Source organism: Bicyclus anynana, chromosome 3 (genome assembly GCF_947172395.1).
Source record: "Bicyclus anynana chromosome 3, ilBicAnyn1.1, whole genome shotgun sequence".
NCBI lineage: Eukaryota > Metazoa > Arthropoda > Insecta > Lepidoptera > Nymphalidae > Bicyclus > Bicyclus anynana.
In genome coordinates, this window is record NC_069085.1 from 11,173,873 (window position 1) to 11,187,426 (window position 13,554).

At 35.3% G+C, this 13,554-nt stretch overlaps 1 protein-coding gene across 2 annotated transcripts in view; it reads right to left on the bottom strand.

The window, feature by feature from the left end:
- LOC112058536 (sodium/hydrogen exchanger 9B2) overlaps window positions 1-13,554 on the bottom strand; it is a 59,564-nt gene extending 46,010 nt beyond the window's left edge. The window contains exon 1 of one of the 2 annotated variants that reach the window (XM_024099425.2): window positions 13,014-13,554. In XM_024099425.2, the coding sequence (XP_023955193.1) occupies window positions 13,014-13,223 (210 nt within the window). In that variant the 5' untranslated portion in view covers window positions 13,224-13,554. Of the gene's footprint in view, window positions 1-3,084; window positions 3,230-13,013 lie in introns of those variants that run through there. The other variant, XM_024099428.2, reaches the window with a different exon arrangement.

Sequence of the window (13,554 nt, forward strand, 5' to 3'; positions counted from 1 at the left end):
CGAAGACGAGCTTACTATAGTGCCTTTGCGGTTGCCCTTGGCTTTGCTGATGTACCTATTCAATTTTTATTTAACATAATCTAAAATTTATCAATCAACTAAAATAATCTGAAATTTAATGAGTGACACTCATGTCATTATCTTATCTTTTGGGGATGCCCTAGGATTTTTGCATTGATCCTATTATTCTGAATTTTTTTGTGCTTTTATCTGTTGTCGTTTAGTTTGGAAAGTCGTCGTATATATTATATTTAGAAAAGTTTTTGCTTGCATGTTTTCTGGTGTTTATAAAAATACGCGAATATACACAAAAAAAATAAATATGGTCTTACTTGCAATCTATAAAAAAAATACGATTTGTAAAATCCAGATAAGAGTTTTAAAAAATAAAGCAAAACATAAATTTATATTTAAAATAACATAAATATAATTTATTTCGAAATCGTTACTTAATGATTCAGACGTATATAACATAATACACAATAGTAAACACGATCAGTACACACATATATTTCTTATACAAGAATGTGTAGGAAAATTGTTACTAATTTTATTGCGACATTTTTCCTCGACAATTGACATTCTACAGTAGTTTTGAATGATATTGTTTGCGTGACGATAAATGATCGAAGGTCGTCATGATTGAGAAATATCCTCCGAGGTGCTTACTGTACTTATATCTCTTCCATGTACTGATTACTTTTATTAATAGCTAGCTATGTATAAAATATTTAGCTTTTAGAGTTTATAAAGCACTGGCAGGATGGTAAAAAATCGGTGCGTATAAAGAATTATTTTAAACCAACTATGAAAAACCAAACAATTTTTATTATAAATCAATTTATAGTAGGTATTGCACATTTTTTTTTATTTTTTTTTGATGAGTGATTAATCTATACATATTATTATAAAACAAAGTCATCCACTGCATCTGTCTGTTAGCAGTAAACCACGTTTATTATCACCTTTTTGAAGAGTGATTCATGAGAAAGGTTTAGATACATAATGTGTCAAGGTTTTGTGTAAAGAAGAAGCCCAATCTCCATGCAAACTCGGGCCCAAATTATACGAATGATAAAAATTGGCTATATATATTTTCAAAACAATCTATATTTGCTAGTCAGTTAACTTACTTGTTACAAGTGGGCATCTTTTTGACATAAAATTCATTGCATTATCAGTGTCAAACTGACAGGCGACAGTTTTAATAAAGATTTCAGACTAACTTGACACATTTAGTCAAAATAGGACAATATTAATGTCAAATCCCTAGGAAAACTGTCGGCTTAATAACAGAACATTTAAGATGAACATTTGACAATGACATTTAATTTATTGATTGATTTTGACATTGATAGCCCGCGTTTACAAAGACAACAAGTATAATCAGTGAAATACACATCAATGAGGATATACAAATCCCTAGGATATGCGTTTGCAAAGCTGGATAGGTGTAAAAATAACGAAGTCAGCTTATTGTCCCTGTTGGCGAATATTGTTTCGGCTAAGATTCTAATGGAGTAATCTAGTAAAATATACAAGATTTTTGCTACATTTTTAATTTCTGTATCATTCAGCAAAGTGGGCCCAATTTCAGACATTTCCTTTACTAAAATATGATAATAATTGTTGGAGGTGTCCGAAAAAATAATTATTTAATGCATTTGAGATAGATATGACATTTTATGGTGGGATATTCCGCGTTTATGAACGGTAGTACGCGGTTAAAGAAGCAGGCTTCTGCTAGGTTTATAATATAGTCATACCACTAGCTTATATTCCTAAAGTGCTATTAAGATGAAATATCTTAGCATTCCATGGATTCCCTGCGGGTGCCGGATGCATCGTGTGGCAGAGAGAAAAACTCGAACAGATCCCCGAACTTGTGACCGATGGTGTAGGGTTAAGGACGTCCTTGACAGTTAACTAACACTCCCCTTCTCCGCTAGTGTTGTTCTCCCTGCCTAACCAAATTTAGTAAGATAGAGCAGCTTTGGATACCCTTTCTAATATAGAAAATGCTAAGGCCAAGGTCTTTAAACAAGTTATCGAGAGATTTTGCTGATAATCCTCTCGCACCATTTTTAGTTAGTTAATTTGTTAGGTCATAATATTTATTCACTTTCATACTGTGGTCTTTCATAATGTATTCTCCCACGGCACAGTAAGCTCTATAAGTACGTTTAGTTTGTCTGTTAATATCTGGTCTAGATCTCGAAATAGCGACATTTTCTAGGATTTTATAATGTTTTTCATACGTATCCTTTAATAAAGTCAAATCAGGCGCAGAACCTAGAATAGAATAGGGCTTGCTTGTGGTATTAGATATTGAGCCTGCTTTGACGAAGTTAATTTGTCTTAAATGCGTAGGCAATCCTTTTTGACCTCTAACTACTGAAAAACTATCCCCCTATCCAGCTTCTGTAGCCAAGTGACACGTCGATTCTCTTTCTACGATCGCACACGCTTCGAAAACTAGAAAAATGTATGGGAATGAAAGATCTTATTCACATAGCAAATGACATTCCCATACATTTTTCTAGTTTTCGAAGCGTTTGCGATCATAAAAAGAGAATCGACGTGTCACTTGGCTACAGGGGCAGGAGCACCTTACATCCAACTAATAAGTGCCTTGAGGTTCCTATTGCTTCGCCACAGGTATAACAAGATGTTTCAGCGGCTTTACTCCATCTTACTAGGTTATTCTGATCTGGGAGAATCATTTGAAAGGCATTAAGATTGAATTTTAATAAGGTAGGAGAGCAGTCATATAGTAAGGCACACTACTATAATGCTATAGGGATGCAGAACTCACTTATGGATAACCACTCATTTTAGATTTCTGAATTTTATATTTTCACTTTGTATTATTCCAGTTAATTAATGAATAAAAAAATATTTAATCAATTTCCGGTTAGTTATATTGACCGAAAAAAGAAATGTACTTTAAAGCAACATTAATGAAATACAATAATTCAAGATTAAAGCAATTTTTAAAACATATACTCGTAGTTAATAGATATATACACTTTAGTAACTTTATATTGATAAAATACAAAGGGGTTTAGAAAAATAAATACGCACCTGAGAGTTCACATTCGGGTTGTCTCCGAGGTTTCACAAATACCACAATATACCAAATGTACACTATATATTACGATTTGCAACTATATGTGTCATTCAGCTGGTGATATCGATAACGTCTGTAATGTGATGATAAAGTGTGTAAACGATTTAAGTGTGGTCCTCAAGTCACGAGGTTTAAGTGGAGTACTAGGATAAGGGCGCGTGCGATGGCTAATCTCGGATATCTGATCTCTTAAATCTGACGGCACACGACGGATAATTTTCTCAATTTCACCGAATATTATGATAAAATCTGACAGATTCACGTTCATAGCAACCACAAATGAACAATATTGACATGAACTAAGCACTTTTCTTTAATTTTTCCAAGGAAAACGTCTGTTTCATTTATCGGATTGAACATTAATGATGGAGTATCACACGAAATGCAATATATTTTTCTATTGTTATTGAGTTATTTAGAAAACAATTTGGTTTGTTTAATTTCTGCTGTTCTAGATGCTACGGCATGAGTACACTGGGAATTGTTCGAAGTGTTTCTGTCCAACTGTTACAATTTAAACATTAACATTGCTTTTTATACAAGTCACGTGTAAACAATAAAATATGGTGACTTGAATCATGTGGAACTTAGTAAATAATGAGAGAATACAGTCCATTTACATAGTTATAAATGTAGATGTATTATATTTGTGGTCTCTAGAATATGTTGTAGGTTCTGGAGCAACTGATTCTTTAATGGATTTTTCAAGAATAGCATTAGCTACTAATTTTCATGCGCCAATATTCTATTATACCAAGTGTGTGTCCCTAAGAGGACGTAGGCGACTTCTCTGGGTTTTAGTGGGTATTCTGGTTGATTCCCAGCCAGGTGGAGATTGCACAGTGCACATGGGTCAAAGAGAGAACGTTGGACGTTGGATGTTGGGGCCCCATAACTGGATTAGCGACCATACACCTGAAAGCGCAGTTTTATGCGACCCGTATCAGATAGACTGAAGATATTAAGCAAGCCTCAGAGAGTCACTCTATGTAGGCTGCTAAGGCCGTGGTATCTGTAAGTCTCTACAAAAGGCCCAAGTCCATCAGTTGATGTGATTATGATCATAAAAATGATGATGATGATGTAGTCAAGCGCGAGTCTATTTTGCTTATAAAATGTTAGCAAAGTATTATGTATGTATGTAGCGCTAAAATATCGTATGACTAAATTTACGCGCCTACAATTTTCGGATTAAATTAATTAAATAGTAGATTGTTATACAAGGGGTTAAAACGACCCATTATATACGAGGTATTTTTAGGGCCCGAGACGAAGGCGAGGGCCGCCTAAATAGAAACCGAGTTTATAATGGGTTTAGCCCCACATGTTACACTCTGCTTTTCACTACGATTGCGAGAAAATAAAATAGTTTAGTACGATATTCAATGATTTATTTTAATTGAAAATTAAATGTACAATCTCTACAATTTTGGATATTAAGGGAGATGCTTTTACCCAGTAACATAATTTCCGACTACTGTGAAGATGAATAAGGACTATGTAAGGTAAACGTGGGAGATAATAGTTTAAAAAACTCCTTTTGTAAGTGAATCCATTCGTTGTTGTTTTCTCCACTTATTAAATTTTTCGTAGGTAAGTATTTAAGTAAATGCGTCTCGACTTAGATGGTAACAGATTGAAAATTTCATCCATCTCCAAATTAGGATCACCATTCTCACTAGATGAAGACAACAATTACAATTATTGTTGAAAAATATGTAAGTTACGGTCACAAATTTACAATGAATTTCTGAAAAAAATCAAGTGTGTATTATTCACGCCAATTGGTTTTTAAATTCTCGTTTTTTAATTTTATTTTTTTCACGTGAGAAAAAGGCAAAGGTATTACACCGTAAAGGATTTCCCATGTCTTCAAATCGCGCTCTATTTGCAACTCTATAAAAATTAAATAAAAAAATGAACGCATTCCACAGACAAGAACGCTGCATTTCATTCCAATTTAAAGTTTTTTATTTATTTTTTAAAACAATCAGGGCCTTACCTATAATGATTCTATTTTCGAATAAAACCTCCTCCGTTTTATAGTAGGCTAGTACTTGGCTAGTACTCGTAACAGACAAGAATTAAAAAAACAAAATTACTTTAGCCCCTAGAGGCTAAAACGCTTGTTTAGCCCCGCTGTGGAGTGGTAATATGACAGTGTTTTTGAGCAAGAGTAGTGAAAAATTCATTTATTTCAAGGCTTAGTTTACAAGCACTTTTAAACTATTGTTACTTTAGGTTTAGAGGTTTAGAGTGCTAATTTAATCTACGGAACTCTACACTGCGCGTGGTTCGACATGACTTGGTCGACTTTTTAATGTGCAAGCGGACAATCGTCATCAACCCATATTCGGCTCACTGCTGAGCTCGAGTCTCCTCTCATAATGAGAGGGGTTAGGCTAATAGCCCACCACGCTACGCTGGCCCAATGCGGATCGGCAGACTTCACACACGCAAAGAATTGAGATAATCTCTGGTATGCAGGTTTCCTCACGATGTTTTCCTTCACTGTTTGAGACACGTGATATTTAATTTCTTAAAATGCACACAACTGAAAAGTTGGAGGTGCATGCTCCGGACCAGATTCGAACCCATACCCTCCGGAATCGGAGACAAAGGTATCACAGGGCTATCACGGCTCTCAAACGGACAATAAATGCGCCTAATATATTCGTATACTATTCTATACTTACAATAAAATAACAGGTTCAAATTTGTATATTGAAGATATTTTCAAAATTTTAACTTTTAGGGCACTGAAGCCAAAAGTATATTTTTTAAGCTATTTCCTATTTGAATTCAGTATTCGATTTGTGTTCAAATTAAAAAATATTCAAAATTCTTTAATCGAACTTAAATTATTTTTCATACAAATATAGGTTAAAACGGCAATTGCGCTAAAATCTTTAAAAGATTTTGTGTAGCAACTGCCAGAGCTTTCCAAGAACGAAGATTACAATATTTTAAACTGTAATACAATTAAAAAACATAATATAAAGTTTTTAAATTAATATTAGGTTTAATAATTTAATTCACGTGTCTCTATCGTAGTAAAAATATTACGTGTCACAAACGGCGAAGGAAAAACATCGTGAGGATCGGAGAAAATTCTCTGCTTGAAGACTGCCAATGCGCATTGAGCCAGCGTGGCGGACTATTGGCCTAACCCCTCTCATTCTGAGTGAGTGGGCGAGTTTATATCATATTATCAAAGAAGGTCAATATTAATAATTTTTGTAACAAAAATAGAAGTATGATTAATAATGGGCATGCAAGGAACACAAAATGCCGCCCTATGTCTATAAACCTAGAGTCATAAAGCCATAAAGCCTAATGTGGCTGTAATTACACTGGCAACTGTGCCCTTAAGTATGGAACAGCAGTGTAACTTGCAAAGTTAGTATAAAAGAGCTTTTTGAGACAGAGCATGTCCAGGGAAGCACACGGTGTAATTAGAGGCACATGAGACTCAATACGCACGCCACCGGTTGATGGACACCGGCAGAGGCGGAGTTACAAATATGCCGCAAGTAGGCTGTCAATTCTTTTCCGCCCCTATTATTTTGCAATCGTATTAACTTCATTTCTCTATTTTGTGAAAAAATTGCAACTTTTAAGTAAACAGTAAATAAAAGAAGTAAAGGAAAGCCCTTTAAACTAAACATTACTTAAGTTATGTATGAGTACTACAAAGTAGGAACTAAAATGTTGAAATTTTCAAGACTCGTTTTCTCTGTAATGTAATGCAAATCAAAAATGATTCATCATCATCATATCAGCCGATGGACGTCCACTGCAGGACATAGGCCTTTTGTAGGGACTTCCAAACATCACGATACTGAGCCATCTGCATCCAGCGAATCCCTGCGACTCGCTTGATGTCGTCAGTTCACCTGGTGGGGAGTCGGCCAACACTGCGCTTACTAGTGCGGGGTCGCCATTCCAGCACTTTGGGATCCCAACGTCCATCGGCTCTTCGAACTATGTGCCCCGCCCATTGCCACTTCAGCTTCGCAACTCGTTGAGCTATGTCTGTGGCTTTGGTTCTTCTGCGGATCTCCGTCGAATCCAACTCGGCTGGGCTGCATTCAGGAAACTTCGCGACATCTTTTCGTCCGAAATTCCTCAGTGCCTGAAGACAAAAGTCTTCGAACAGTGCGTGTTGCCAGTGATGACCTATGGTTCCGAGACTTGGTCGCTAACTATGGGCCTGATAAGAAGGCTCAGAGTCACACAGCGGGCGATGGAACGAGCTATGTTAGGAGTATCTCTGCGTGATCGAATCAAAAATGATTGCGCCAATAAAATCTGCCACCCTAGGCTCCAGCCTATTTAGTTTACTGGTAAATGCGCCACTGGACACAGAACAGTAATTTGTGCGAGTCTTGTCTTGTCTTGCTCACCGAAGTGTTGCTTCCTTAAAAGACTATGATTCTACCTAACCATTTCTACCTAACCATTAGATAGATTAGCATCTCATTAATTCCGTAAATTATTACTGAAAAAAAGGAAAAATTTGACGGGTTTGACATCTAGAAAGACCCTGAATTGTGTAGCCAAGAACTAAAATTCAACAATTACATGTACTGGTATCTACGAATAAAGGCATTTTGATTTACACTGGAGTAGTTTTTGTTTCTCAGAGTTTTTTTTTGGCCCTGTCACATTGTCAAGGGTAAATTTTGTACAATGAAAACATATTATCTCATTCACTTTATTATAGTCACATGATGCTGTGCTATAAAGGAAAATCAAATTTTGAGGGCACTCGGGCATTGCGACACATGGTCATACGCATTAAATATGAATATTTACATTAATAACTCCTAAAAGGCTTTATTCTGCGCACAGCCATGAGGCTTATAGGGTGCTTATATTCAAAATATCAGATGACCTCAAGATTAGGTAAAAAATTTAAATATCACCGTAAGCCCGCCAACCTGCATTGAGGCATAATAGTGGGTCTAAGCTCCATATACTCTCTCTGGGAGCCCTGGCCCTGTAGTGGGCTGTTGATCATGATGATAATATTATACTCGTATGGATAAGTTATATAGATAAGTTTTTGACAGCCTCTGTGGCGCAGTGTTGTGCGTGGATTTACAAAACGGAGGTCTTGGGTTCAATCCCTGGCTGGGCCGATTGAGGTTTTCTTAATTGTGAAGAGGCTTGTTTCGATGCTTTTTGGTGACCTTAGTATGAGGAGTAGTAAGATATTCATTGAAGTCTCAATCACATGCTTTCACATGGTACTTGTTAATAATTACTACTCGTACCAATATTTAATGATCGCTAGTGGTTTGCAAGCTTGGAAGTTAAGCATAGCGACAATAGCTTTCAAACCAGTTTCATAGCTGGATGCCAATTTTGTACTTAATCTTGAAGTTCTTATTCCGATGATATTATAGTTGTCAGTTCCACTTGCTTATTTAATATACTAGCGGACGCCCGCGACTTCGTCCTCGTGGAATTTAGTTTTTCACAAATCCCTCGGGAACCATGGAACCCTGAACCCTGTGTGTTAATCCACGCTATAATATATCTAAATACGTACGTGTACGTATTAAACGTAAAATAAGAAGTTACTTTACGAAATTTAATAATTAGGAAATTTTAATATCTCCGCCACAAATTAGAATCGACACTGGTGTGCCTAGGGGGAGTTTTCAATATTTTCATACTGTTACTATTGCGTTAACGTAAACGCGAATTTATATGGAATTGAAACAGTTGTGCAGTAGTGCCACTAGATGGCGCTGTTTCAATTCCTTAGAAATCAGCGTTTACGTTAACGCGATCGTCATAGTATCAAACTGCCACTAGACCATTAAATGTTACTATAAATGCTAATATAGGTAAATTATACTATCGTGAGTGTTATTCATATTAATTGATTATGATTGTAAAACATAGCTAAAACTCACGTGATACAACGTTGGAGTGTGCACGACTTCCTTCCTAACCCAAATGGGGCCCTTAGTTATGAGCTGAATTTTGTGCCGCGTTGCAAGAACCAGCTCATGACTAATATATACCATACAGTCGGGCATACTCCGACGTCATATTACATGAGTTTTTGCCGTGTTTCATAATCATTTAATGGTAATAGAGTTGTATTTTCACACAATAACAGTTATTGATTATTCTTATAATAACAATTAGAGCTTTATCGTTCAATATTTGTCCGTTTTTCTTAATTGCTCTAATGAATTGTATAGTCTATTTATGTGTTAAGATTACACACACTAATTGTCTCAGTGAGTTCGCTACATACGCTTATTTACTTGTCTGTAGTGTTAATTGTCACAAATTAGGAACGTGAAAATACGCAACGAATATAGACACAAGAAAAGAATTCCGTAATATGTAGTCCGTGGTATGCACAAAGTTTTTAAATTGGGTAGGCACATTTTACACGTACCTACATATTAAACAGAAAGCTGGGGAGTAGGTATTCCATAACTCTGGGGTTATATTTTTTACCTAAGATTAATTAAAAATGGTCAAGGACCATGTGTTCTAAAATTAATATTTTCGGGGTAAATAATATTTCTTTTGTAAATAGATCTTAAAATGTATCCCTTATACGCATCCTTATACTTATGACGTAATCAAGTTTCACGTATTTTAAAATGCAAGGATAGATAAAGGCGTGTGATACATGGTTAGTCGGAATTATTTGAATTACTTTGTATGAAAAAATAAAAAATGATTTTATTATTTAGTTAAAAAAATATAGGTTATGCAGTTCGGCTGCTATAAGTGGACTCGTCAACACCTTGAAGTTACTAGAAATTTTCCCGAGCATCCTGTTTAAGATATTAAATTCCTTCTTCAATACTTTTAGGGCTGGCACACGGCTGGTAGTGCATTTTCTGCATGAAATGCACTGCCAACTGCAATGAAACATTGTTGACCGTATAGCCCGAGTTTTTCGGGCATTTTTTGAAGACTTATGATTGGTTTATTTGTTTGTTAAGCTTCTTGGTAACATAAATCATCGCTTTAGTACACCGGCTAACATTTTTCTTCAAGAAACATGCTTTTATTAAGCCAATTATTTAACCAGATCCTTAATTATACAGCATATTATCATCTCCATATACTTTTATACCGGGGTATACCTGGGTCCCCTAGGCCGACGTTGTTGTTGTGTGTTGTGGTGGGCATTCCCCTATAATTGTCATATAAGTTTTTTTTAATGTAAAAATAATATAATTCTTTAATTTAAAAATAAAATTTGCTAAGTAAAATCAGATAATAATTCAAATCAAATTATTAATATTTATTTGTAGTAGGTAATAGCTCTAATCTGTCTTATGATCACATGTGCAAACATCTGTTGTAATATGTTGTTCAGGACAATAAGATTTAAACAAGATATTAAGTATGGTCGTTTCTCTTACTTTAATGTTATCCCCAAGGTAGTAAGCATTTTTAGCTGTCGATAATCTTTGTTTGTCACGATCTGAGCAATGTGATAAACGCATCACATGGTCTTCGCGTCACGGCCGCGATTTAAGTAGGTTGTTCATAACAATATAGTACAAGAGCTAAACATACTTCATTTTATGAAGGCTGAGAGTCTCTCAGGCTCCTATCAGTAAGTACGGTAGTCAATTTGGCTTATTAGGCTGTCACATGCTCTTGGTCTATTACTTTGATTAGAGACTGGAAAACGAGGGAAACGGTCTGCAAATTGTCTTTCGGATATACGGATGACGCTAAGGTGGCTTTTTTTTAGAAATTCGTCCGCATAGGATTCTTTTTTCTTTACTCCTTATGTTACGTTATTTCGAAATACAAATTGACGTTAAATTTATTAATTTCCCTTTAAAATTATTTATGATGACACTGAGATGGATTTTTTTAGAAATTTGCCCGCGTAGGATTCTTTTTCCTTTACAGTCCGTATGTTACGTTATTTATTTTGAATGTAGCCACTGTGTATAATAATAGTTTTGGATTATTTTGCTCCTTTGGAGTTAAATTACACACGAGCACGTCTTTCGTCATTATATTCTACAATATTTGTCAAACGTGGCTCTTCTGAAATCTTAATTGAATTTTTGGTAAGAGGTAAAGGAGGAGGCATTTCTTTATTAACAGGTACTGGTTTCCACGTCGCAGCTTCAGTTCATTAATTTACTGAATGTAATGCATTATTTTATTTCTATCGTGCAATAGAAGCAATCACTAAAAATATTAAGTATTATATTTCTCAGCTCACTCGACCCGATTTAAGTTAACATATTGTAGTATACACCTATGCTTCAGCTTATGACACAGTTTTTTAAAGATATTAGGAACTTTTTTTAAATACCATGGCAACTCGAGCATCACCATCATATAATTATGATCGACCTTCACTTCCAGGTAAGTTCGTTTGATCCTTAATTATAGGTTATAAAGTTATTACGTCGTAGAGTTGGTAAAGCGAATGTCATGAAATGGTAGGTATCCATGGTTTATCTTGATTGATTGCATGTCCAACATAAAATAAATATACACTTATCACTTTTTCGGAAAAATATTTTGGTTGTCAAAGATTTATATCTTTGTTGGTTGTGATTTCACAACAACACATTTCATAACTTATTTTTAGCACTTGTGTCAAACCATTTCATTGTGTGTTCAGTAGTCATTTTGAATTTTGAAATAAATGGGTAGGTACACAGTTAATGCGGTTACTAAATAAAACGATTTCTAAACGAAACGAAATAATTAAAAAGCGTCAGTTAAACGCCTGAAATGAGGGTACTTGAACACTCCTACATCCATTGTATAAAAACTGAAATCGTTTTGAAGTTTCAGTCAGTATTCTCATAATGCGGCCATTATAAAGATCAAATCTTCAATATATAGTTATAGAGTGCCCATTACCCACCAAATGAAATTTTTCAAAATATTTAAATCTGTAACAAAATGAGACCTGTCACAGGTTTATTACAATTATATAATGTTTAACGTTTAATATCATTCGTTAATTTAATTTTAAACAATATTACTGATTTTCACTTTTGTGAGAATTTATGTAGCTTCGAATGTCTAATAAAGGTAAAATTTAATATTGCGGAATAAAGACGAAAGAGATCATGTTGTGTCAGATCATAATATCATTACATTAACATCACTATTCTTTGTTTGATACTCGTAATACACGATTGATTTCTTTGTGATATCACACAATCTTGGTCATCAATCATCAATCAATGAATCTTGAGAAAGTATCTCTAAAATGTAAGCAACGAGAGGGATTAGCAGGGGTAAGGGGAATAAACAAAAGTATTACCGTAGTAGCAGATCTTGACGTACGGCCGGTTTCACCAGTTAACTTAGTAACAGTAGTTAGTAAGATCATGTTATGGGATTATTTTTAACATTGCGGAATATAGGTAATAAAAACTAAACAACAAGGGGAATAGCAGGGGTAAGAGGTATTAGCAAAAGTATTACCGTAGTGGCAGATCTTGACGTTCTGCCGGTACTTCCAGTTAATTCAGTAACAGTACTTGTATGATCATGTTATGGGTTTTTTTAGTATTGCAAAGTTTAAATAAAGAAGCTAAACAATAAGATGATGATGATACCCCTTATCCCTGCTATAGGGATAGCAGGATTAGCAGAGGTAAGACGTATAATCATCATTATTAACCCGTATTCGGGTGACTGTTGAGCTCGAGTCTCCTCTCAGAATGAGAGGGGTTAGATTAATAGTCCACCATGCTGGCCCAATGCGAATTGGTAGACTTCACACACGAAGAGAATTAAGAAAATTTTCTATTAAGCAGGTTTCCTCACGCTGCTTTTCCTTCAACGTTTAAGACACGTGATATTTAATTTCTTAAAAGTAAATAAGGGGTATAAACAAAAGTTTTACCGCAGTAGCAGATCTCGACGTTCGGCCGGTACCACCAGTTGCTTGTAGATGCATTTTCACAGCTTCCAAGCCCGAACGTTTCATCCGCGGCACCAACGGTGATTTCGGCTTTACACAACGATTGTCATGTTTAATTCCATATTTTTCTAATTTCGGCACAGATTTATCGTGTTTTCTATATAACTTCTCTTTATCACTTCTAGTTTTCATTATTACAAGCACTAATAGATCACAAGATAGTCATTACGTTCGTTTGATCGCAATTACGGAGTCAGTGAAGACGATAAATTGAAGCACTGGCTTATAGGAAGTGTATTGCAATTTTTTATTACTATAAATAAAATGAACGATAAGATATTTGAAGGTGAAGTGAAAAGATAGAAGTCAGCTGCTTCGGAGTACGTGACGCCTAAGGCTTTTTGTGTTAGCACCTCGACGTGGTCACGTAGTGCAGTGCCTTGAACCGCAGCGGTGTTGTTGTTTGTCACTTTCAGGATTTACACAAGCACTTTGAGTGTATCAACGATGATCACCGTAATAT